The 27,415-nt window shown below is 38.2% G+C and overlaps 1 protein-coding gene across 1 annotated transcript in view; it reads right to left on the bottom strand.

Annotated features, from left to right (window-relative positions):
- Positions 1 to 2,366: 2,366 nt before the first annotated feature.
- LOC136440919 (tubulin-specific chaperone D-like) overlaps positions 2,367 to 27,415 on the bottom strand; it is a 154,159-nt gene continuing 129,110 nt past the window's right edge. The window contains exons 20-38 of the mRNA XM_066437102.1: positions 22,467 to 22,645; positions 20,288 to 20,310; positions 20,037 to 20,068; positions 19,848 to 19,910; positions 19,664 to 19,731; positions 16,341 to 16,422; positions 16,003 to 16,121; positions 15,416 to 15,507; positions 14,167 to 14,307; positions 13,535 to 13,618; positions 12,810 to 12,965; positions 11,776 to 11,914; positions 11,029 to 11,150; positions 10,560 to 10,637; positions 10,012 to 10,189; positions 9,369 to 9,478; positions 6,051 to 6,132; positions 5,591 to 5,648; positions 2,367 to 4,638 (exon numbers count right to left, since the gene is read on the bottom strand). Coding sequence (XP_066293199.1) covers positions 4,613 to 4,638; positions 5,591 to 5,648; positions 6,051 to 6,132; positions 9,369 to 9,478; positions 10,012 to 10,189; positions 10,560 to 10,637; positions 11,029 to 11,150; positions 11,776 to 11,914; positions 12,810 to 12,965; positions 13,535 to 13,618; positions 14,167 to 14,307; positions 15,416 to 15,507; positions 16,003 to 16,121; positions 16,341 to 16,422; positions 19,664 to 19,731; positions 19,848 to 19,910; positions 20,037 to 20,068; positions 20,288 to 20,310; positions 22,467 to 22,645 — 1,832 coding nt within the window. The 3' untranslated portion in view covers positions 2,367 to 4,612. The remainder of the gene's footprint in view (positions 4,639 to 5,590; positions 5,649 to 6,050; positions 6,133 to 9,368; positions 9,479 to 10,011; positions 10,190 to 10,559; positions 10,638 to 11,028; positions 11,151 to 11,775; positions 11,915 to 12,809; positions 12,966 to 13,534; positions 13,619 to 14,166; positions 14,308 to 15,415; positions 15,508 to 16,002; positions 16,122 to 16,340; positions 16,423 to 19,663; positions 19,732 to 19,847; positions 19,911 to 20,036; positions 20,069 to 20,287; positions 20,311 to 22,466; positions 22,646 to 27,415) is intronic.

The following is a 27,415-nucleotide window of genomic DNA, read 5'->3' as shown; positions in this document are numbered from 1 at the left end:
AGAGGAACTTTTGTGCGATACTTGTACACAATTCGATGGTTGCTTGTTCCTATCTCGAGTTAAATAAACCACACACGCTTTACCAAATTGGCAATGTTAAATTAAAATGAATGTAACGTCAGGATATAAGACTCAGGTTTAGGGTTCTTACAAAGCGGGCGCAATGTTTATAAGAAAACGGAAACTGTTCGTGCAAAAATTTTGTCTCACTGAAAACAAGCGGTGATCGAAGGCACACGGATCGCGGGAAAAAATGCTTGCGTTTAAACCTTTCAAAGTACACCAGGGAGACCTTGAGAAATAACCCGTAGTACACTGAGGTTTTTGAAGGTGTAATGTGTTACATTTATCGACTAAATTGTTGTTCACATTTGCCAAAACGACACTGCCGCATTTTCAAATCCATTGGCATGTATGTTGTGCTCGTTCAGAGGAACATTTGTGCCGGATACTTGTACACAATTCGATGGTTGCTTGTTCCTATCTCGTGTTGAATATACCACACACGCTTTCCCAGATTGGCAATGTTAAGACAAAATGAATGTTACGTTAGGATATAAGACTCAGGTTTAGGGTTCTTACAAAACGGGCGCAATGTTTATAAGAAAACGGAAACTGTTCGTGCAAGAATTTCGTCTCCCTGAAAACAAGCGGTGATCGAAGGCACACGGCTCGCGGGAAAAAGTGCTTGCGTTTTAACCTTTCAAAATACACCAGGGAGACCTTGAGAAATAACCCGTAGTACACTGAGGTTTTTGAAAGTGTGATGTGTTACATTTGTCGACTAAATTGTTGTTCACTTTTGCCAAAACGACACCACCGCATTTTCAAATCTGTTGGCATGTTTGCTGTGCGCATACTATGGAACATTATATTTAATGCATACTTAAGCGACATTTAAGATAAAGTAAATATATGTACATTTGACGTTACGCTGTTCGTAAACTTGATGTAAAGATATGCTGTACGCATGTAGGGGGGCGTTAGATTTAATGCACCATTAAGCGACATTAAAGATTATGTAAAGATATATACATTTTTAAGTTGACTTTACGCAGGTCGTAAAGATAGTGTAAAGATGGACCCATAGTTGTGGCATTTAATACGTCTTAAATGTGGCTTAAATGTTGCTTAATCTTCTTCCAATGTTTAAGCTTCATTTACGAATCTCATTAAGCACGCTTAAATACCCGATTTGGTGCAGTGGCCGGCGTTAAACAGGCGGAGAAAAACTTACAGACCATGCATTTTCTTGTTAGAAGAGCTGATATTTCAACCCATGGGTTAAACATTTGGCTCTGTCCGCGGGGTTTTAGGATAAATAACGTTTTGAATAAATCGGACGTAAACTGGTCATGTTACGTTAACGTTACCATTTTTGAATTTTCCCCAAAGAAAATCAATGGGATCTGTACGAACAGAGCAGTATACCAACAGTGGGGCATGCTGAAAGGACAGGAGCATGAATTATATGAATAAATGTAAAGACACCCTAAATTGATACCATTCATGTTTGGGTATTCTGATTTCTTTCTTGTCTTAAAACTCACACAGTTTTACTCTCCAAGCAGAGGAGTGGGCGCGGCAGGTTTTTGACTTGTTTTTAGGCGTTTTTGTCGGGCTTTCTACTTTGTCATGGTATCTTTGTCTCTATAACCCACAAAGAGACCATGACAAAGTAGAAAGCCCGACAAAAACGCCTAAAAACACGTCAAAAACCTGCCGGACCCACTCCTCTGCTTGGAGAGTAACACAGTTTGACCAAATGTGTTGGGACATACAGTTGCTTCAATCAATGATGCTCGGAGTCTGTACTGATATTAGCCAGACACGAGGAGTGCTGTTTAATCGAGCAAACTGTCCAATGTGTCACTAGAAAGAAAACTATGCTGTCTCTGGCTCCATATCTGTAATCTGTCAGTCTCTATGATATGTCGATGACTGTGATATTGTCCAGAGGTTATCTTTTACTTCTATGACAAACGTACTTACCAAGTTGTCCCACTGAGAATGATCATCCCTTCACCCAAGGAGGCTTGTCCATTGCTAGTGGGGTGTGTACAACTCCCATCCTCTCTCTCATTAGTGTTGAGTGTATGTAGCATGTGGCCTATAATATGCTTTGTGTATGTGGCTCTTGATATGCATTAAGGTATATATCGATGGAAAGATTATTTACTGCCCTTTACCATGATGCCCCTGTAGACATCATCGCACATTCATGCGTTGACCACTACGGTCACATGTGAGCAGATTGCGAAAAAGGTACAGGAATTGCTACTACATAGACTACATGTATTTTCGTATGTAACTATGAAAATATGTAACTAGACTACATGTATTTTCAACCAAGCTCGCAACATAACTTTCAGATCTTTCCCACTTTTCCATTTATTCTCTTTCAAATCTGCAAAATCAAAGGAATGATGGATGGAATATAATATATGATCACACTTCACAGCAAAACATATTATTAATTTAAAAATAGATTCTTTAAATTCAAACACAGTGAATGACAATTCAACATCAACCTGAAATTACAGTATAATGTCATCCGATTCAAGTTACAACTCAATGCATTCATTCTTAGGGCAAACAAGTCACAAAAAGTAAATGTGAACTGTATGTAATGTTACTTTTTTTCTCCAACATCTGTGACGTTAATTTGACTGTGACACACAAAAGGCAGAGTGCAACAATAAGAAAAAATATGATCACAAGTCATTTTTCACGCTCAAATGAAATCAACAGTTGCATATTACAGCAGCAAAATTGGAATACATGTATATGTCATTGCCATATGCAATGTTGTAACAAGATTTTCCATTGGCCACATGCAGACGATAAGTCCATTCCTACAAATGTCTACCTGTGGAGAGATACATGCATATTTTCCAGACATTTCTGAATCTTCACTTGCTTTAGCTAGAAATCATCTACATCTAGCCCATCCTAACAAGGATTCACCAATCAATCAGTCGAAAAGCGTAGCTGTACCTGCCAGAGGAGGAACTTTTGCAACGCAAACAAGATTCAAGCAATGTCAATGATGCAATCATCCAACAGCAACTTGGCATTTTAACCTTCTTCCTGCTGCCTAACCCGTAATCAATGGAGAATTGGTAGACAAATGGCTACTTCAGTGTGTTAAACTGTCAACAAAAGAAATAGTCTACACAAAAATGGTACAGGAATGTCATGACCTTCTCAAGCATTAGCAGATGGCTATATCAAAATTTGCACAGACTTACAAAATGTATAAATCAATGTGTGGTGTGCTCTTACCACACACTAATTTGATCAAACGTTTCTTGGAAAATATCTATCAAATAATCTTTGCTATCTTATTGTGACACGTCCTATCTGTTCTCGGACCGTCCTTCTATCTCTTGGTAGGAATCTATCAGGATGAAGCCTGGCCAGTATGCACTTTCAAGCTGTTTATTCTTAAGGTCTCTGCACAGACATCTTTGCCTGCCGAGGTTCTCTCTTGGGCTTCTCATGCTACGTCATACACGCATGCGTGTTAGTCTAACATGTCAAGCAGTTACTGGTGCTAATAAGCTACACATGTTACACTTATAATTCTTATTAGAGAAGCACACAACTGGGATGTTTAAAAGTTAAAATCGGCATACCAGGCCAGCACTTTCAGCTTTAATAGTTCACAATTATAAACACAGGTAACCTCCATCAGACAGCAGTAATGAACTTACAATGCATGACAAACACATTACATACATGTATATTAAGCAATTTTTGATCATTGGCTTCCAGTACAAGTGGGATATACATACCGAGATAATAAGGTATTTAAGTAATCTAATCATTGATGGTGAAATGGCTTGATGTCCAAGCACATATTTCCCTAGTGCATCGTTGTTTAAAAACCTAAAAGTTCTGACAATATATGACATGAATAGACTACAAACTAGTATGTTGATGTATAAGATAAAACATAAATGCCCAAACCTTCCTGAAATTTACCACGACATTTTATCAACAAACTCAGACATCCACAGCCACCTCACAGGACAAAGCTATCATCTTAGATCAATTAATGTAAAATCCAACCAGTGTCAATTTACAATCATGTTCAGGGGACCCACCGTTTGGAACAACTTAAATATGACTTTTAAAAATGAGCCACACTCTTGCTATCTTCAAGTCCCACGCTAAGTTTTACTTTATAAGTAAGCCTACTTTTTCCTAATTTGGTTTCCTTTTCTTTTGCTTAATAGTAGTCCACTGTTTATTAGTATTATTTACTTTGTTTAATAGCAGTCCACTGCTTTTACTTTGTTTAATACTTCTAGTTTACTCTACATTCATATTCATGTATGATTTATCAAGCTATGGTAAATTCTTTATTATATTGTTCTCATGACCTCTTTATTGTTTCATTTTGTTCATCATTCAACTTATTTCCTATGTATAACTGATCAACTAAAAATGTTAAGATTTGATAAGGGGAGGCCTTTACATATTATTAAGCAGAAGCTTTTTGGCCTGCCCTGCACTGTTTTATTATCTTTGTATTTCTTTCTTAAGTGCGAAATTAATAAACAATAACTGGGTTGTGACAGCAGTAACAACAACGGACGGAGCTTGGTCAGTATCCAAGTCTGCCAACAAGATCTGGAAAATAACGACATACGTGTAGTTAAATCCGTGAATAATTTCATCAGGTTGGTGAATGACTGAATAGCCAAGTTCCTTATTCACAACCAAGTATCTACACTGCTTGTAAATACTTGGTCGTGAGTAAAGAACGTTGCTATTCAACATGATGGTTAAAGTCTTTAAAAATCACAATGAAAAACACCATTTTAAAACCATAATATTACCATAAGACTTAGAAGAATACAAAGTTGCTATCATCGACAAATTCTTCTTAGTAATATATGTGAGACTTGCAAAACTACCTTTAACTGCAAACAGGGCAGTAAGAACAACACAGCAAAGCGAGTCTAACCTACTGCATGTACCAATTGTCCGTATATAGAAGATCTATCTCCTACTCATTGACAGGTACAACTCTATGGAATAGTTTGACACCAAACTTGAGAACGGCGCCCTCAGTTGTAACATTCAAAAATATGTTGCGACAAGTATCTATGGACATGATGGACTGACTATGATACTGAATATGAAATTATATTATATTGTTGACTTATTTCCATATACCGAATATGACTATGGAATATCAAATGTAACATTATTTTTGTTAAGAATTATTTTGTTTCCGATGGTATGTTAAAAGGACTCCTGACCTCCTCCTTTAAACTACCCGTATATGGCTAGCAGATCTTGGGTTTACAGCGGAGAGTGGGGCGGGGTCAGTCTTCGGGGGACAGCGGGAGGGTGGGCCGGGAAAGCTTGGGCGCGCGTGCGGTGCTTGGTGGCTAGCCGGTATACGGCGTCTGGCCCCCAGGGTACCTTTAAACTCTTGAAAAACGGTCTCGGCCGAAGAGTGTAAACTTCCAAGGTTAACTATAAAAATATGTAGGATGAAAGAAAAAACTTTTAAAAAATTGGTAAATGGAAGTATTGGGCAAAATTGTATTCTGTAAGGCTAATTATAACTTACCTGCATAGCTGGACATTCTGTCCTCTCCTGCTTTCTCCTGCTTGGGCTTGGTGGAAGCCTGAGATAAAAAAAATTGTGTTAGTCAGCCTCAGTCATAGTGAATCTACAATAAGTCTTTTTTAGATTTACACATTGTTGTCACATAGTTGTCTGTGAGTCTAGAAACACAGCAGTTAAACCACGACTACAAAGGTTTTATCATTCACATAGAAAAACAATCATGGCATTTGCACATTGATATAGCAAGTTACATTAAATTTCAAATTGGCCTTGGCAGAATCATTTCATTTTCATTTTAACTGCATTTAGAGTGAGTGTGTGTGTGTGTGTGTGTGCTTGTATAACTCTAGTCATAGTATGCAATTATTTCAACATTGAGTAATCATGATTATGACGTTTGAAGTAACTCTCTGCTTGTATACGTGAATCACTGTGACAGCTAATCTATTTTTAATTTTACCTTTGCGACAGGCTTCTTGACCCCCATGAGGTCACACAGCTGGTTCCTTACTCCTCGTATCCCCTCCAGGTTATCATCATCCCTGGAAATAAAGACATCTACATGAGTCCTAAGTCTTTAGGCACCTGGGATAAGGTTAGACACCATTGCACAACAAGAAGCTTGGGCCTATATAAGTGGTGTCGTGTTGGCATAATTGTTAGGAAGTTTGGTGCAGAACCCTGAGGTCCTGGGTTCAAATCCCCTGACATGTCATCTATGTTATGCCCTTTCGAAAGGCACTTAACACAACTTTTCTCACTCCACCCATATGACCAGGTGTAAAAAAGGTGGCGGAAGGAGAGGGTTGGGCTACCATGCCCTAGACACAGTGGATAACAACGTTTACACTTTTTACTGTGCTGAAACAATATTTCTTATTGTCATTACTACCTTACTGTAGAGTGCATCTGACTCACTACTAAAGGTTTTCATTAACATAGCTAAATACGCTTCCCATCAATAACCCAATGACATTTGTGGCTGTTGACTTTGTATCCAAATACTCTCATCTCCCAAATAAACATACCCCCCGGAATAAACATACCCCCTGGACAAATCTTCAAAATCTAATAAACGTACCCCCCAGAATAAACATACCCCCAGGAAATTGACCAAATTTACAGATAAACTGTGTCCATACTACTTCTGTCCGAAGGAAAGAAGATGATTAGCCGGTTCTCTTTATTCATTTATTGACTATTTATGCCTGTCTGAGGACCATACCAATTAAGTGTATAACTATTGAACAGAATAACTGTACACATCTTGTTCAAATTATAATATTCCTTGCCGCTTCAAAAAGATATACTGTAGTAGCAATGTTGAAAAAATTGGGCATAGGTTCCCCGCTATGACCCCTAACCGGGGGCCAACGGTGCTTCAAATTCAACAAGTTAAAATGTACATGATCATTGATACATGCATTTTCTGCTTGGAACTTGAAGCAAGTAAATTGTTGTACAAGTATATACTGACATATAATCAAAACATGAAAAGTAGTTGCCAAACTTCTCAGTTCACTTGGATGGGCAACACTTTGAAAGTCTGCTATTTTTCTATACAAATGTGTCAACATTTAGAAGATGAACAGAAAATTACAATATCCTGAATATATGGTCATCACAGGTATTACTTATGTTTTGTTAAAGTCATGATAGAGAAAAGGAAGACTATGACAATCACATGTATATGATGTAACTTTTTGTCTTTCCCAACTTTCCATTTATCTTCTATGCCTTCCATATAGAAACATCGATTTGTAAACATTACATGCCACAAATCATTGTGTTGCGTCAAGGACATTTAATATCATATGATATCAAAGACAATATTATATAATGTTCTTGGCTTTTGTTGTTGCAATCCAAATAATTTAAAATCTAAAAATTACCCTTGTATGTATCATTTTGAGAAACTAAATTGTCAACAAATTTGTGAGAAACCTCCTGAAGGCTTGTTACAATGTTGCCACAAACTACAGGGTTCTCATGTTACATGAAAGGGTGAGCTATAGACAGTGGCGGCGCCACAGACAGAAAGGGGCGGGGCTAACAGAACGTACACTCATGTTCTTAGAAACCTCCGGCATTCTTTCTGTAGGGGAGTGATCTTTTTTCAAGCATTTTTCAGTGATAATAATAGTGACTAGATTGCAATTGATTTTTTTATATACACTAAAGTATTTAAAGTATTTTTGGAAAACTGCAAAAACACATATCTGACAAAGGCAAAGGAGTTTTATTTGTAGATCAAAAAGAGTTGTTTCCCCTTCTTGGAAGTGAGATCTTCCAAAACAAAACATTCCCACGGACTGCCGGGTGCGCTACTGTGGCGCTTTTCGAAGGGCTAAATTTTCATGTTTGCGGTAGGATTGAAATGTTTTGATATACTTTCAAAGTAATTATAAAGTTTTTGATGCTAAGACACAGTTTTTTGTGGTGTTATTTCTATATTTTCATTTTGGGAAAGACTGTATCTCACGTGTGTAGAGTAATATATTACATACGTTACGTTACTTGAAACACTTTGCGCCGCTGACATATATTGGTTTCTGGTCAGCATGCTTTGGTTTACGATGTAATGAGACTGCTAAAGTTGTTCATATAAAAAGAATTGCATTTCAAAACGTCAGTGCGGCGTCTTATTTTCGCCCAATAACAACGTTGACTTTGAAGTGTTATAGAGATCGACCGATACGTTACGAGTTCCGCCAGGATTTCACAAAGGCCGGGTCATAGCGGCAGGGAAAATTCAACGCCGCTTGGCCGGAAAATAATGAATTATGAGCAGGAAATATTGGCAGGAAAACCCAAACTTTGAATTTTAAGGGAATTCCAGGTTAGCAAAACTCAAATTTTCAAAAAAATGATAAACGTACTGTCCAAAATAAGAACGTACTGGGTGGATTTTGAGGCTGAAAAAAATAAACGTACCGGTACGTTTATTTGGGAGATGAGAGTAGAAGGCGGACACGTTGAACGGTTGAAGTGATTGGAGCATAAATAAATGTAAGGAAACCCTGAATTGTAAATGTTTGTGTTTGGGTGTTCTGATTTCTTACCTTGGACTCATGAATGAATGAATGAATGAAGACCTTTATTGTACATTCGTGCCCCGAGGGGCTAAATACAGGTCGTTTAACATAAACCTAACTAACATGTAAGTGACATACACAGTGAAATAATAGCTTTTTACAAAAAGTTTGACCAAATTTGTTTGGACAGTTGCTTAATGCGATGATGCTCTGTAATGGAAAATCAGATTGAAGGAATGTTGTTTAACTGAAATGCAGAACTTTGAGCGGAACTGCCCAGTCACAACAACAAGAAAACTATGCCGTCTCTTTCTCTAGCTCTAAGAATAATTCCATTATGAGTTACTTTAATATCTTGGCATGATTTTCCTAGACGTAATTTCTTAGTTCTACGAGACACTGTCCGCATGGTGCAGTGGTTTGTGCACTCTGCCTCCCACCACATCTGGTTCAAATTCCGTGTGCGCACCTGGGCATGGACACGACGGAAATAAAGTCTCATTGTCCAATCGGAGTGAGACATGAAGCGGGCGGCCCTGTGTATGAGGGAGCTTTTAATTAGGACGTCAAACATCTGCACGTAAAGAACCCAACACACTTATCGAGAAGAGTAGGGGTGACCCAGTGTACCCAAATAAGCTAGCTGTAGCAAAGCCGCATTGCACTAATAGCTGACGAAAAAAGTGCTATGCTTCATCCTTAGCCTGAGGTTTGACCGATTTTTCCATGACAGACATGCTTACCAGGTTGTCTCACTGAGAATGGTCATCACTTCATCCAAGTTTTCCTCTGCCACTATGTCCTCGTACGTGATCAGCATCTCATACAACTGGTTAGCTGTATTCTTCCTCACCTGAGGTCAAAAAAGAAATCCAACACATATCATTGGAGAGAAGCTAGGGAAAAGAAATACTGAGCTTTCTAGTACAGGAAGTGCTTAACCTTTAGCACACTGAAGTAGCCATTTGGCACCCCATTCTCTATTGGTTACAGAGATAGGCAGCAGGGAGAAGGTTAATAAGATCCAGGCAAAAGGATTGTACATCATGGATGTGCTGTACAAAATTCAGCTGTCTTGGGACAAAAAAATAAGTCCTTTTCCAAAGCCAGTTCTGTCCTTGCCGATAATCCTACGTCAAAACAATTCTTCAGTGAATGTCACTGTCCCTTCTGAAGAATAATTCTGAACAGTATACATCTATATTACTTATTCAACCCAACACACCTGCTCATGGCGCTGAAGTTGTCAAATCATCGTTTTTTCCCCAAATAGTGTGACTGGCTTTATTTGATACAATTGTAATATATCAAACATGATAAGCACTTCGTCTATTGTCCTTATAGTTTTTGCACCAGTCAAATAAAATAACTCTCCTTTGACAATACCTTTGGATACTTGTGGCCCAGTAGAACAAGCAGTTGGAACAAGACCTTTCCCCGGATGGTTCCTGAAAACTGCACCAGTTGACAGAACACACCGATGGCTGCCAGCAGTTTCTGAGGGTCTCCACACTTGGCAATCTCCTTCTTACACAAGTCCAGTAGTGCCAGGGAGAAGGGATGGCTGTGGAGGAGTCCAACAGTAAATCATGATCACCATAAGTGCACTGCATTACCACACTGATGTGCTAGGTGTCTCTTCATCTCCATATTGCCATGCTAAGCCAGACCGTTCTGCATTACTTTTTGGATGATTTTCAGCTAATAATAGAAAAAAAGTTTCTCAAGATGTAGATATTTCGAAATTCTTTCCATTACAAAAACTACACATGCAGACCAGACAGCAAGGATTTTGTAATAAACATAAATTGCAATAAAACATGACATTGTGTGACAACAGTCCAGTTATAAGGGTTTACCATACATTTACTTTAATTATATAAAGATAATATTGATAAGTAGTTGATGAAAGTTGTCCAATGACATGCACTTACTCCTCTTCTTGAGTGAACAGCTCAAAACAACCACTGCCCAGCAGGAAGTCCAACATCTTCAACAGTGGGAGGGAAACCCTAAAGCAAACATCACAATTATGAAATATCATAAAAACTATCATAAATACTGGTTGGTTTGTGTATATATCAAGCAAACAAGTAAAATTAGTTTTTTTTTTAATTGAATATGATTTTGCGTACATCGAACTTCACAGGAACAGAAGAATGAAAACATTTCGTCAAGAAATAGCACAAGGATCATTTTTCATGCTAAAGCTCTACCTCAAATGTACTATACCTTGCAATGCAAATAGTTGTGATCAGTTTTACCAATATGTCTGCTATGATGCATGTTATAACAGGTTGACATAAAAAGATAGTTAAAAATGCAATTTTTCAACAAGATAATAAAGAGTTGTTTCCAGAAAAATGGTCTCAAATTACATTTTTATAATTATGTACAACCCACCTGTCTACTTTGATGTAGTTATTGAAGATAGTAAGTAGGGTGTCACTGATAGCTTTCAATCCCTCCTCATCATCTGATATCTTCAGCATGTGAGTGTTCAGGGAGTGGCTGGAATGCTTCACCTGGAGATAGGAGGTTAACAGTCAATCAAAAGTGCTAAATTTTGTTTTCATATCTTGCTGCATGGTTCCTGAAAATTCTACAAGGTTAGTATGGCATGCAAGGGTCAATAATTTTTTGTATGGAAAATCAAAATTTTCCCAGAATTTTACGTCCACCTTTCATCAAAGAAAAAGTCTGCAAACTTGAGGTGTCTTTCTGTTTGCAAAAATGCACATTAAAAACAACAGCTATTCAAAATGATTCTGGTTCTGAAAAATCCTATCAGTCTAAAACATAGAAAGTTAAGAATCTAAGTTTAAAAAAAAATATTCCCTACCCTTTCTGGGGTGGTGCCAATCTCTGTTTCTATAGCCCTTGTGGCGTGTGTTCAATTTCCAAACACTTTCTCATATGCTGAGTGCTAAGCTCAGAAAACAGTTACTGTACATAATGACCATTTCTAAAGGTCCTTTTGGTTTGACCAAACCGGGGTTTGAACTCTGACCTCCTGATGAATGCAAAGCGAGCAATCTACCCTCTAGACTCAATCAGTCACTAAACATAGAAAGCCACCAGAATATCTTAGACAGTCTATTAGTACTTGTAAGAGATTAAGATCTAAATCTAAAAAGGAGATGTGTTTACCAGTGACTCTGTGAGACCCCCCACAGACACAGTCAGTCCCAGTAACACAGGGTAGGTGTAAGTCTTTAGAGACAGGACCGGCATCAGTTTAGGGTAACACTCTGCAGCACTCGCCCAGTTCAGAGTCTCCTTGTCTTTCCTGTGTCACAGTTGTAGTAGGGAAATATTTGTCATTGTAAGTAAGGTTTTATTAAGTAAGGTTTTATTGCAAGTTCTTGCCCGTAGGCTAATTGCAAGTACATGTACATGTACATGCAACACGGAAAAGGACGGATAGACAATAATGGACAGTATAGCATGTGATTACAAAACATTGTGACACATACTATGTAGACTACATAGAAAGAAGACAATCATGTATTTATTTAATGGCTGTGAATCAAATGTTAAACTACATGTAAACTAAATGTTGTTCCATTTATAGCTCTGTGGATAGTTTCATCAGAATTTCAAAAGCTTCTATGAAAATTTTCTGATTGTATTCCACTACAATGATAGTATTATCAAATCAACATACACATACATGTAATACGGTAACTTGTTTGTAGACTGATTGTCATCCTGTTTCAGTTCCAGGCTCTGCCTTCACCAAACAGTCCGAGATCGCTGCCATTCAAGTCGTCTGGAATAAATGTATACAGCCAGATTCTGGCCTAGCATGCTGATTGGTCCCTTCTGTCAGAGCTCTATATGCTATCGCAGCAGGGATCACCCATCCCAGAAAGGACCAAAGAAAAACTTCCAGGGGATCTTTGTGTATCTATGACATATAATCAACTCGTTTTTGGTCGTTTCTTTTGGCCATTTCTGCATGGGCTGTGTGGTCCCTAATAAGATGTGGTCCCTATACTGAAAGTCGTTAAGCTGAGTGACAGCTTCCCAGTGGAGCTCAGACAGAAGGAACCAATCAGCGTGCTAGGCTAGAATATGGCCGTATACATTTATTCCAGACGACTTGAATGGCAGCGATCTCGGACTGTTTGGTGAAGGAACTGAAACAGGATGACAATCAGGCTAACTTGTTTGATACATACTCAGGGAAAATGTTGAGTAGCTCCTCCCTATGTGGAATGTAGGGAATTGGTGGATCGTGGTACAGCAGGCGTAACAGCGTCTCTCCCGCCACCACCCTGGCACGGTCAATCTTCTCCCCTGCCTGGTGCAGTACGCTAAAGATCGTCTTCTCACAACTGCAGAAAACAAATTTATTTGTTTGTTTGTTTGTTTGTTTTGCATACCCAGTAAACTGCCTCAAGGCACACCAGGATTGTACTGAAGAGTACAAGCTGCACATCCGAACAGATTTATATGATCCACCCACACCAGGAAGGACCCCTACTTTTTTCGATAAGTGTGGTGGGTTCTTTTACGTGTTCGAGGTTTGGCTCCCCTCAAACACGGGAACTCCGTTTAACGTCCTATCAAAGGGACGTCCCTAACCAAAGCTAGGTACTCATTTTCACCTGAGTGAAGTGAGGAAAGTCGTGTTAAGTGGTTTTCCCAAAGGCACAACGTCTACCGGACAAATCAGGGAACCCCAGATTCGAACCCGGTACCTCTTGGTTATGGGGCAAAACACCCTGCCACTGTGCAAGATAATTGATTTCTAATTTTCCGCAGGGAGGAACTCAAATTTCTGCAGGAATAATCATTCCTGCGGAAAATCAGGTTTCAACTGCAGGTTTTCGGAATAATCCTCAGTCCAACTCAGTTGATTCTAAACAGGGGGATACACATAGTAAAGAGAAACACGACTTACTACTCCTGTTGTATCAGACTGGCATCGACTTTTAAGGCCTGAGAAGTGATCTCTGCTAGTCCTACAACAGCCGCCTCACGGACCCTAAACATACAAGCAAACAAAGAAAAACAGTTACAGTTATAATGTTCCCCTCCTAAAAAGTGTACACAATAATTGATCTCGCTGTTCTTACCTGTAGTTGCAGTGCACATTCAAAAGTGAAATTTGCAGCAAATTCTCACAAATAGTCTTTGAAAACATCCTGTAACTCAAGTTACGAGATATCTCCTGCAGGAATCAGTTTTAATTCAATAAGCCATCTCACAACTGCGGCGTTGATGGGGATTGTGGGTAAGGTAAGGCCCTTACTAAGTAATTCTGTGGTCACAATTGCGCTGGTGTAGCCCTGGACGGGCCCTGAAACCACAGACCTGTCCCGGTGGTCTAGCGTCTATTTGTTCCCGGGTCCCAGGTTGATTTTAAATCAGTTTAAAGCATTAGCAAATATCTACGTGCAAACATTACAAACATTATACATATAAAGAATTGTTTACAAATGAGGGAGCTTAAACTTTGACCTTAGACCACAATGCATTGTGACCGCACATGAGCACTGAGAACTGTGAGGTGGCTTATGCAGGTTCACTCACCATGTGCCAACATCTCCCCTTCTGTCGGTGGTATAGTCCTCCATGGCTTGGAGGAAAGTGTCGTACACACTGCTGATGTTATCTTCACAGATGACACAGTCGGGTGAACCACCTTTCTCTATTCCAACAGTACTGCAGATTCTGAAATCAGAAATAATGATGATGTAGACATTTGTCTTAAGAGAGTGCAGTATACAGCAATATCAGATGATGGGGAGGGGGGCTTCTAGAAACTTAGCGCTAACAAGAACAACACAAAATTTGCCTTTCAAAACACACAAAATCAGTAGACTAATTAGATGTTGTCATGTTGGTGGTAGCTTCTCACACACTGTTTTACTTCAGAATATGCTTGTTTTTCAGGTATGTCACTACCGACCAAGTTTGAGATTGGACATGGAAAATACAAAAAGTCTTTGATAAGATTGGCTACTATAATAGTTTTGTTCCCATAGATTTTCTGTTCATGTTCATTCGTTTGTTCTCCACCAAAGAGTTTCTGTCATTTTCATGAAATAACATAATGTACAACAGCAGCAAATCCACTCATTCCTTGTCAGTTGAAAATGCATCACTAATTTCTAAAGCTGGCATGTGCATTTATGGGGGAAAAAGCTGAGTCCAAGTTTCTTTGTGTTGGAATTTAGTTCAGATCTTGTTTCATAATTTTCTCATGGTCTCTTTCAAATTAGAATTTAGTGCAACAGGACCACTTTATTCCTACTTGCTCCAAGTTTTGGTGCTGTTCCCATATCAACCAAACATTAGGCATAAACCTAAAGGCAAAAATCACAACTTCAGCACAAAAAAACACACACACAAAAACACAGGCATTTCAGCACCAGGAACAGGACTGAGATGATCACTACTCATGTTGGGTGGGTGTGAACCAAACACAATAGAGATCATTAGACAATTTTCTTGACAGCTACATTTTGTACATGTCTGTAGATCATATACTGTTATTCACTTTATCTTCACGGTAGCAAGATTTCATGGTGAAAGGAAAATGGACATTTTCACTGAACCTTAACTTCACGGTGGCAGCAAGTGATTTACAGAATAAATGTATGAAGGAATCATAAATAATTACAATAGGTTTTTCACAGTGATGATACGTTCACGGTACAGAGGTGACCGTGAAAACAGTGAACAGAAAGTTACAGTGAAAGAAACAAGAATTACAGTATATGAGACATAGACAAAATTTTTTGGGTAATTAAAGAAAGGTATAGCCTAAAAAATAAACCTTGTTATAGACTTGATGGCATCCCTTCTTGCTTCAGCCATGCTGATGTCCTTCACTGTGATCTTTGTCGCTTGAATCAGCCCAGACAATAACTACAGGAAAACAGGTAATGTAACACCTTTATTATGAGAAAACACTGTTAAAAGCTAATTGCAAGTACAGAATATGGGGCATCTAGATTTTTTATAACCTCCATTAACATTAATCTGCAAGGTTACAGAAATCCGCCACTTTGAGATCTCTTAAGTGCAGCATCCCAGGGGTATGCACAGTTAAGATATACAGGAGTGCATTATGTACTGGGGGACGTGGGGTTGGAGATCTGTTTGGACGTATCTTTCGATTGTGGCAGAATTATGTACCCTGGTGGTATTATGTTAGTGTATGTTAGCTTTAACCTTTAGCACTCTGAGGTAGCCATTTTGCACCCAATTTTCTATAGTTTACAAAGTAGGGCAGTAGGGAGAAGGTTAAACAATACAAATGTAGATATAAATCATATGAAAAAGTCAGGTGTGGCAGGGCTTTTAATGTAATCGTACATATACAGATCTAGGTGACTTGTGGAGGTTGAAAGGATCTCTTACCTTCTTCAACTTTCCGGCGATCATGAACTTGGGGAGGGCTCCCAGTGCCAGGATGAAGCCACACCTGGCATAGACCATGTCATTCTGCAGCTGTCCCAGGTAGCTGTCAATCACTGTATCTGTGGAGGGTACATGCATAACTGAATACAATCAAATTATAAGTTGACACCTTAGAAAGTCTTCAATTACGTTCTCATTATATGGTTACATTCATGCCACAGAAAGAGTTATTTGTCTTGTTCCATTACAGCAAGCAGTTAAGAATCACAGCATGTATTTAATAAGCTGTATCTAGTAAAGTCTGTCCAGTGAAGCTTAAAATATCTAGCAGCTGTAACCTTGAGTATCAGGTAGAGCTGTCCCCTCCTCTGTCCTATAGTACTCATTACACAGGGCTGCGAATCCTGCGATGGCATTGTCCTACAGATGCAAAAGAAACACATTACAGTTATACCACAGAACATAGGCCAATATGAGGAAATGACATACATTGTATTCTTGAGATCTGTACAAGGAGGATGAAACCTGGAACAAATTGATATGTAAAACATTGAAACACAACAGACCAAGTCTAAGAGACCAGCTTCCTGCCATAACTACCTAAACTCAAAAGCTTCTAAATAATGGATTGTTGCTTGATTTCAAGAAATGAAATTGGGAACAAAGGTACAGTCAAACCTGCCTAGGCGACCACCTTTTCAACGCGACCACCTGGCCATGGCGCCCGCTTTTTCTCGGTCCCGAAAATTTTCCCCATAGGCACAAGCATTAAGCTGCCTGCCCAAGGCGACCACCCGTCCAACGCGACCGCGACCGCCACGAATTGGGACCGCACAGAGCACAATCCCTACCCATGGCGGCCGCCTAATTTTCAAGCGTGTGGTGACATCGGATGATTTTGCTGTCGGATTTCACGGAAGTGTTTTCAAGACTTTGAAGGACAAAAATAAGGACAACTAGAGTTCCACAAACACATTATCTTCGCCAAATAATCAAGGCTTATTATGGAAAGTGATTTATATTTACGTGCCTATCACCCCCTGCAAATTTGATCATGCACCATACCATTTGGACGTTATGATTGGGCGAATGAGTCCAGTTAAGATAGGGTTAAAAATCATTTGGTGGCAAGGACTAGTATATGTGTAGAGTGTGCTGATATATGTTATAACTGGTCATGAAAAAATATGAGTATGTTGATATTATATGGGCCACAAAGGTTCGATATGGCAGTGTTGAAAGTTGAAAGTGATGATGAAATAGTACAGTCAATACATATGAATAGAATAAATCTGGCACGTTTTTAGGTGTTTCTAGTCAGGCTTTCTATTTTGTCCCTATTTCGTTATGTCGCCAACCGTGTTGAACAAAAATGCTTAAACTGAACGCGTCAAAAACCAGCAGGACCCACACCTCTGCTTGGAGAATAGTTTATTTATTTGACCTACATGTACGTTTATGCAAGGCTATCTGTTTACATGACCTGACACTGTCCCATGTCCCATTGAAAGGCAGTGGGTTAACAAACTTTCCTTACTTATTATGCAAATTAGCTCCTTATTTGCATAATTAGTCATTGATTATGTAAAGCACCATCCGAGCTCTCTACATACCAAACATCACGACGATCTGTCGACCCATTCTCAAGTTATTCATGTCCGAATGTCAAAACAAAAACACCCACTGCGGTTCTTAACAAGCCGCTAGGGGGCCCAAATTTACAGAACTTACTTTCTGTGGCATGAACTATCTACCACACAAAAATCATGACCATAGCACTTTCAGAAAATATGCCCCTAAATTTTGAAGCTCTGCTGCAGTACCTTTGGTACCCGCTAGAAGGCCCATTATCGTACTTGACCTTCCTTTCGGTAAATCCTACCCATCCACTAAATATCATAAGGATCCATCAACAGCTTCTTGAGTTATGTTGTCCACAAGAAAATTCACATCCACACAAAGCCCGCTGCAGTACCGACGGAAAGTGCCAGGAGAACCATTTTTGAACTTGACCTCCTTTTTCACAACATCTACACACCTGAAAAAAATCATGAAGATCCATCAACGTTTCCGTCACTTTTTTTGCCTACATACAAACACAAGAAAATGCTAAGTCCGCTGCAGTACTATTGAAAAACGCAAGGTAAACCATTTTCGAACTTGACCTTCCTTTACACAACCACTACACACCTACTAAAAATCATAAAGATTCATTGAAGTTTTCTTGAGTTATGCTCCTGACATACATTCAGACCCACCCAACAGATTTTTCAACCGAAAACATAATCCTCTCCGAGTACAAGTACTCGGCGAAGATAATAATATATGGAATAGCAATGTTAAAGCATCGATTCCTCCATGAAGTGTTTTAATAAAACATTCCCATTGTAAACATTGTAAAGACAAATGTTTGTGATGTTGTTTTGCCTATCGTAATCTTATAGTTTAGCGAAAAACTCAGTTCGGTTTAAACTCAATTTTCAAAACGAATACGTAGTGCATGGCGTCGAAAAGAAAAATCTATTTCTTGTATTTTCAACAAAAATGTGTCTGTGTCTTACTAAATTCCGCTGAAAAATGACTTCGCGGCGGGCAAAACATCGGGCGAGAAATGTTGTTCCTTGGTCCCGACGCCATCTTGGATTTGGCGCGGCCCGGATTTGGCGTACCGCTGACCTTTCTAAAACAGGATGCTTTTGTGAATGAACATTTACGAATACTGTAGTTATTGATGAAAATCAATATCCTTATTTTCTTTTTGTTTCCATGAATCTCACAAACCTTCATTGGACGCTGTGCGTTCTGCTGCACTGACTCTTCGATGCGGTCGCACAGAGCTTGGCGGCGCGGCGCGACGAAATCACACCGTTCCGTTTTCATCTTTAGTTGTCAGATCGAAAACTTTTTGACCCTTTTATCCAGTGGTCGGCGCCCCCAAAAAGGCTGGGGCCAGCAGGTGTTTTCTAGGGATTTGTCTAAGGCCTTAAAACTTAGATGATGTGCGTGTATTATTTAATGTAACGTGTGAATGCGGGAGGGCGCTGCGCCGGATCATCGAGGCAACCATTGTTTTGTAGTCAAAATCATGACGAAAATTTGTACACGATGTAGCGGTATACAATTATTACGACGATAACGGAAAATGTAATTTTTGTAGGATCTTTCTGGTCAATGAGAATTGAACCTGGTGGGGGTCATGCTGTCTAAATTCACATAATTTTCCATCCATTTACGTACTGTATTTGAAAACCTCAACCTGGAAACATGGATCCTCTTCATGGCGACCACCTGTCCATCGTGACCGTTTTTGCTCGGTCCGCCGGGTGGTCGCCTTGGGCAGGTTTGACTGTAGCTGCAATTCTAAAGCAAGTTACAAGCTACGCTGTATGATGGTCTTTAGTAAATACATAGTGTATGTACCAAATGTATATAACTTATCCTCCACAACAATTACACACAATGTACATGCATGTCTAACACATTCATACCCAGTGAGTTCTATAAAATCACATATTGGAATGGAGCAAAGTCTAAAACATGGGACAGAAATAAGGCCAATAGGAAACTTATAATTAGATAAAATTTTTCATGGAACTTCCTTCTTGTGTCAACCATAACAGTCATGACTTTACATTTCGTAAGTTTTCAGCTGTCTCCATACCTGAATAGCCACCTGGTAGTCTGCTAACAGTACCTTCAGAGTGTCATCTAGTGTAGTCTGCCACACACCTGCATTTTGCAACAACATTGTGAGCTCAGAAATATGCAATACTGGAAAGGATCACTAGGTGGCAGCACTGCACTACTAAAGCAATAAAAGAGATCTTTTGATAGGTAATACTTACTGATGGTAGGGCTACCATGCAGTGGCAGCTTCGATAGGGACAGCTTCTCTATAAGACTGCAAGCTGTGAAATACAAGAGGATATTTCTGATGTTGACATGGATGTAGATTATTCAAATTGGAATGTTAAAGTCATTTTTTTTGCGACACCTCAGGGGCAGAGGCCTTAAAAAAAAAGGTACACTCTTACCTGCAGGTCTCATGTAGTCAGCACCAATCCCTCTACAATTCGAAATGACAAAATAAATACCATTATAGTAACTCACAGATTTAATCCAATTATCCAGAAAATGAATATAAAATTTCTTTAAATTTCATCGTAATGCAGAGAACACTGATATCTCGGCATTGTATCAAATGTTCATGTTACTAAAAGATGCAAAATCTATAGAAGAGGTCATGTATTGAAAACGAACAAAATGTATTTTGCGACAAGCTCACCTGTACAACTGAGCAGCCTCTAACTGAAATGGTAAAGAACAAGAAAAGTAAGTTATATTTCAATAAACTTTTGATTGCATTGCTTTTCTATTTTCATTGTAATATCAACATTCAAAATCGAGAATTCTTTCAAGTACTTCTAAATGATTCTTGTTGACTAATCAAATAAGGTAATTCACCTTTATCTTCACAGTGAAAGAAACAAGAATCACAGTTTTTAATAAACTTTAGTCAACTCCAACTAAGGTGTGCAATGAGATTGATCCAGAGATTTCCATTTCTACTTTTCTGTGTTACATTTGAGTAAGGCAATGTTTTAAGATTGAAATGCCTCACTATGAACACATTGCTGTACAACTCAATAATAGTACTCTGCATGGCCGTATGTGTTTTATACCATGCACTACCATTTTCCTACCACAATCAATTTCTATATCTGAAATGACATAAAGCTGTCATTCCTAGACATGATTTGTTAAACCGTGATCACTTTCATCTAGTCTTTGTTCTTTTGATTTGCTGGGATTCTGAACACATCAACTTTTTGATTTGCTGGCTCTCTAAACCAATCGAAGGTTTTGTTCTTTCGATTACATGGTTCTCTGAAGACATCAAAGTCTCTGTTATTTTGATTTGCTGCTTTTCTGAACAGATTAAAGCCTTTGTTCTATAGATTTGCTTTTTTTAGAATACATCAGGCCATGTTGATTTAATTATATGGATGACCGCTGTGTGCGTATTTACTTTCGTCCATTTCCAACAAAAAAAGTTTTTGGCTTAAATCGTAAAAAGAGAATGAGAAAAAACATGCTGTAAGTTGCAAAAATATATCTTGAAAAATGTAGAATTACAATTGAAAGTTAATTCCAAAGTCACAGCATGTGGATTTCATAATGATGGCAATTTTTTTTTTTGCCAAACTTTTTTTTATTTGCACGCTCACATCAGTTTCAGGGTCCGCAGAGGATGTCATCCATATAATCAAATCAACATGGCCTTAGAATGACAAATGAAGTTGATTATATCTGCATCAGCACAATGTTTGAAAAAAATCAACTTACTAACAAAGTCTGACACAACGCCTTTGGCATTCATTATTGCACTCAAAGACATTTGACTGATTGACATTTTCGTCTTTGCTTATGGCTTTTATCTAAATTGTAGCCTCAATATTGAAGTCATAAGCACATACCTTATGACATAGCTGTATACATGGAAGATTCTAACTAAAAATGAGACATCATTGCAAGTGGCTGGGATAGATGATAATTTTTCACAGGTAGAACTTCACATTTGGGCATAAATTGCTTGTAATGCATACTCACCTGGTTTGTACTGAACAGTACAAGCTGTTTATCCGGACAGATTTATTTGATACACTCACACCAGGAAGGACCTCTGCTCTTTTCAATAATGGTAGTTTTTTTTCAGTGCTTGAGGTATAACTCTTCACAAACATCGGATCTCCATTTAACATCCTATCCGAGAGATGTCCCAAACTGAACCTAGGTACTTATTTTCACTTGAGTGAAGTGAGGAATTTCCTATTAAGTCCCTTTCCAAAGGGCATAAGGTCAACGGTGCATGTCAGGGGATTTGAACCCAGAACCTCTGGGTTCTGGACCAAACACCCTGCCATTAAGACACATGCCGCCACTATGCAGTCTGATCTTAAATCTCAGTCATGTTTGGGACACCATTCTTTCAGCTTTGTCACAGAGCCGCAAGGAAGCACATACTCAGAATGCAATGCTCATACTGTATATTGTAATCCAAACCTATTATAGCTGCTGAGACTCTTTTGTAATCTTTGGTCAACATTGTGTCAGAGTAACGGCTATTGCTGTTACTTCACAATGTGACAATTAAGCCCTGATCATAAAGAATGTACACGTAGCTGAAAGATTGCCAAAGTCTATATCGGTCCAAAATGTACATTTTATTACAGTCACTGCCCCAAATAAAGAGACAACAGACAATACTAAGATGTTCATCAGAAAGCAGCCACAAACCGCTTTTCGCTGAAATGATTACATTTTCCATCCTACTTTTCTTGGTAGAATTGTAGCCCTTTGGCTGCCAAGAAAATCGTTAAAGAAACTCCGGTCTGATTTCTTAAGTTTGGTTTTGAGGGAAGAAGATTTAGGCAAAGAACAGGAAACTTTCAAATTCGATATACCTTCTCGGGAACCTTTGCCAACCCTTCCAAAATGTCTTTGTCCACAATGTCTGTTATAGATTGGTTCTTCTCCAGCGCAAGTTTGTGCAGCGCGTGTACGATCTGCCCGCAGGACAGGATGGCTCCGTACCGCGTGGACAGGTCCATTCCTGTACACAGGGGGAGCAGCAAGGGGAGCACTGCAGGTGGGAACAAAGAAGGCTTAGGAACAAGGTAAAAGATTTCCAAAAATGATTTCATCAGTTTGGTAGACAGTAGGATATTGGAGTTTTCTTACATTACAGGTTGTGTAAAAAAAATTCAATATCCTAAGGTAAAAGATTATTGAAAAATTATGATGGAATCTATTATCCTTTCATATAATGTACAATAATATTGAAAGTTAACTTAATATTTAATAACTAAAAGAAAAATGTACCTAAAAAGACAACCAAAACAAATTTTTTAAAATATCCCCATAGTATCACCTGGCTTATGAAATTGACCTTCAAAAAGAAAAGTATAATTGAGGAAAAAAGTGGCTGAACTTTGTTATTATTGTTAAAGAACAATGTGTAGGATGATATTTCATAATCAAAGGGTAGCACATTGTCAAAGATGCAATACACAATTTGACTTTGGATTAATATCTTTTGATTTGTTCTTAATTTCTTGTGGTCCAATTATTAAGATTTATCCTTGGTGCTGATTTTATTGTAGCTATTAATCAAGTGTTGGTATTGGCATAAAAATGGAACCCCAAGTAGTGAACATTAGGAATTATGACTGTCAGGTTTTACCCATTACTTCTATACCCAGATTTGCTAGTAAACGTTCCATATAATCACCCGGGCAGACTGTAACATTTTTATGCCCACATTATGCCAGAGGTGTCTCTATGCAAAGTATAAATGCTGGTCAAAAAGGTGAATGCTATATAACCTTAAAAGATATACACAGCTAAGACACAGTAAATTCTCCGTGCAGAACACCTTGAAGCTTTTATGTATATTATTCTCCCACATAAAAAGTTATGCACTACTATCACTACTAACTATAGTTATGCGTTTCTCCCTTCTTGACAACTTAAGCATGATGTAAAAGATGTGCCTATTTTCAACATGATAAAAGATGTTTGTGTTTCGAAAAGATGATATTCTATAGTTTATTTTATTCACATTCATTTATTGAGCATCAAACAAGAAGTATATACATGTTTGTATGCTTATGAAGGTCTTCTGCTCATAAAATACAGATGACGGTCAAGAATAACAAAAGGAACTAATAATTACAACATAATATATAACTCAGGTTAACAGCAAATAACAAGACAAACTAAGTAAACATCATAACATAAAAATAACAGTGATAAAGCAAAAGGAATTTATAATTAATCTTAGCCCGGGACCTCCCCCCCCCCCCCTACTTTGCCCCTGAAGGGGCTCTTTGGGGGTACCAGCAATGTAGATGTAGATAATTTATAGAGGTTACATATTAGTCTTATTAACAGCAGTAACAAAACGAACTGAATCAAGATTATAACAGAACATACACAAGCTGGCTTACCAATCTAACTAAACTAGGCGAATCTTCCGGTCTTTGAAATGAAATTCTATTCCATACTTTCAGCATACTGAAACCTTAATGCTGCTAAATATTGGGTGCACCCTAACACTCAAAGAATAGTATTACAGAAAATCTATTTACTAATCATGAGTATCATTCGAAATATGAAGATGACAAACACAACTTTCACAAAACAAATACCATCATTGTCAAGGAATACATAAAATCTAAGTAACGCCTGTCATCAAAATATGATAACAAATACAGCTTTACAAAACAAATCACACTAATTCTCAAAGAATGCGTAAAGTCTAACTACAAACTGTCGATCATAATGTGACAAACTATCAATAATGGTAGCTTTTATGAAACAAATCATTTCCAGACAGTTAGAGGAACAATGACTTATACAATAACTCAACTGATTCTGGAATAAGGCATTAGTAAAAAAAAAAATCACTCTTCCCATTGCAAGGCACCATGCCCCTTGATTACGCCTTGCTGGAAAGTGATTAGCCACGCTTGGCTGAACGTATATCGCTCGTTCTGGGTCATGTTTCAAACGTAATGACAGGGTTACGGCCACTTATCAAAGTTAATGTCTTTAAGTTACAAAGTGATTATAACTCATGTGATCTCAGCTGGCCTACACTATGGGGTCACATGGTAACAATCAAGTCATGTTTCAACTGAGGGTGTGGGGAGGGGGGCACCCATCCATTCTGTAGACTTACAATTTTTCAAAGGAGCATATAGAATAAATGAAGGAATGGTTTATTGAAATCGAAAGAACAATTATGGCTGAATTGCGTCATTTCTAAGACAACACATCATTTAACATTCAAAAACTGCAGTCACTGGTCAGTAAATGAAAGAGCTCTTTAGAAACAAGACGAAAATAACACTAACAGCAAGGGCAACATCTTTGATACAAGTCTGAAAAATTACAAGGTGTTCGGAAACCTGATAAAATCCTCATACTCATAGATACTGTATTGTCCCTTAAAGATGCAGTCAGGTTGATAGTAGAATATTGTTGTTGTTGTTGTTGTTGTACAGTTTTTAGAAAGACAGAACCAGTTGTCAACGAGGGTCTACAAGAACCCAAGAAACATGAATTTTGTCTCATACATCTGATTATAAACAAGGGTCTAAAACAACCATTTTATCACAAGAAAAATGAATTTTATATGACAAATCCGATCATTAAAATGGACATAAAAAAGCCTCTTTGTCCCAAGAAAGATACATTTTGTCTGATACATCAAATGATAAATGAGATCTACAACTATTTCTATCACAAGAAAAATGAATTTTGTATGACAAATCCGATCGTTAACATGGACCTAAAAAAGCTTTTTTGTCCCAAGAAAGATAAATTTTGTCTGATATATACATCCACTGATAAATGATATCTACAACTTACAGCCATTTTTATCACAAAAAAAATGAATTTTGTATGACAAAAATCCAATCGTTAACATGGACCTAAAAAAGCTTTTTTGTCCCAAGAAAGATAAATTTTGTCTGATACATCCACTGATTAATGATATCTACAACTTACAGCCATTTTTACCACAAGAAAAAAGGGCACAACATCGGGGCATACGAGTGGTTTCGAACTCAGGACCTCTCGGCGAAACACCCTACCGATTGCACCACATGACGACGTTTCTCCACAAAGGTCAATGACCCTCTTTCTCTCATGCCTGTGTGGTAACATCTATCACCTTCACCCTGTATTTACCATAATGGACTTTAATTTTCACCTTAAGTGGTGCAATGTGTTTTAACTCTCAATTACATGGACACGAGCGGCTATGCCAGGACCAATTTGTCAAAAACGTATCATGGTTAAGCGAATCATGCATTAAGATTTAATAAGTGCTGTATCACGTTAAGAGGTCGTCCGGGAAGGATCTACTTTAACATGAAGTGACATTGAGGAATAATATACAGTGGGATGACAAATATTGTCTCGGCATAGTGTTCTTCATCAACATGGCATCCTGAAGTCGTTTTGTCTTACTCTTCCAGCTACAGGCTTGTGCAGGCGTTCTTTCATATATCAGGTGGAATAAGAAATGACACACTTCATACAGAAAGCAGCGAATTGTGTGCAATGCTTTTTGAAATAGGATCTATCTCGAACATACAAACATGTAACGTTATCAATCACTTTTCTTTGAAACAGAAATATAGACAATGTCAACTATTTCTGTATACTAATTATAAAAACAGTTTCATCAGGTTCATAATTCACTAAAAAAGTCAAAGTTCCAGAGTGTTATCAAATGTTAACTACATTGTATTTCAGATCTTATATTCTAAAGGCACTGTTAAGCTGTTTGTCAAAGGCATGTATTGATATGTAATACAACCTATGCAAATGATATCATGATTTGCATAATGATGATTAGCATATATAAGGTTATAGAGCATACAAATGAGCTAAACTATTCATTGTGCCATAGAACGAAATACAACAATGCAAGAAATTAACTTACATCTGACCCCTTTCTCTCTCTGATTTTGGTATGAAACAAGGTGTGAGTTTTGCAATCACACTCTACAATCACTTTTTGTCTCAGAGCCATTCAGTCTGTTTTCATGCAGGCCTTGATTGCTTTTCGGGAAAGTCATTCATGAACACCCTTATTAAAATCTCTTGCTGCGAGCCCGGTCGAGCTGCTCTTTCTCTCTTGACGTTGATTACAATCCTTTCTGTTCCATCCCACTGGTATACACAACCACGATACACACAGGACTCCAACCAAGCCTGGGCTTAATCAGAAGTACCCAAAGGGCCAGGCATACACATCTGATAAAGCTTTCACTCTGAGATTATTAGTGTTAGTGATGGCTTGGCTGCTACGGGCTGAATGTTCAATTTGGCGAGGTTCGTTTGAGACTTTTGATTAATGACGGCGGTCGGACAGAAATGGAATAAGAGCTGGCGGTAGAAACAAAAGGCTGATTCTGCCCATCTGCTCCCTTGATAATCAATTACCAAAGAGTCTGCCAATTTTGCCTAATGTATATTTACCCCTCTACATGGTCACACCCATAGCTCTAAAGATGCAACTTTTTGAAACCGACTTGGAAGAAATGTAAAGTTGATCCTCAGGTACAATCTTGCAGTTTTGCTCCACTCTCTCTAATCCAGCCTTTTCTGACTTTCAACCCTGCTGATGATGAAGAGACCTTTTGGCACCAAATTTGTATTAGTTACAGGGAAAGGTAGATTCAGATTCTGAGCTTTATTCTGATTGGCATTGTAGGGAGAAGGTTATATCTAAATTTGTTAATAGCCCAAAACAGAAAAGAATTAAAAAAATCTTAATATACTAAGGCCACACCAATTTGATTTCTTGGTTAAAGAATTTTTCTAAAAATTTTAGCAC

This window comes from Branchiostoma lanceolatum, chromosome 8 (genome assembly GCF_035083965.1).
Source record: "Branchiostoma lanceolatum isolate klBraLanc5 chromosome 8, klBraLanc5.hap2, whole genome shotgun sequence".
In the NCBI taxonomy this organism is placed as follows: Eukaryota; Metazoa; Chordata; class Leptocardii; order Amphioxiformes; family Branchiostomatidae; genus Branchiostoma; species Branchiostoma lanceolatum.
This window is presented reverse-complemented; position numbering and strand designations above follow the sequence as displayed.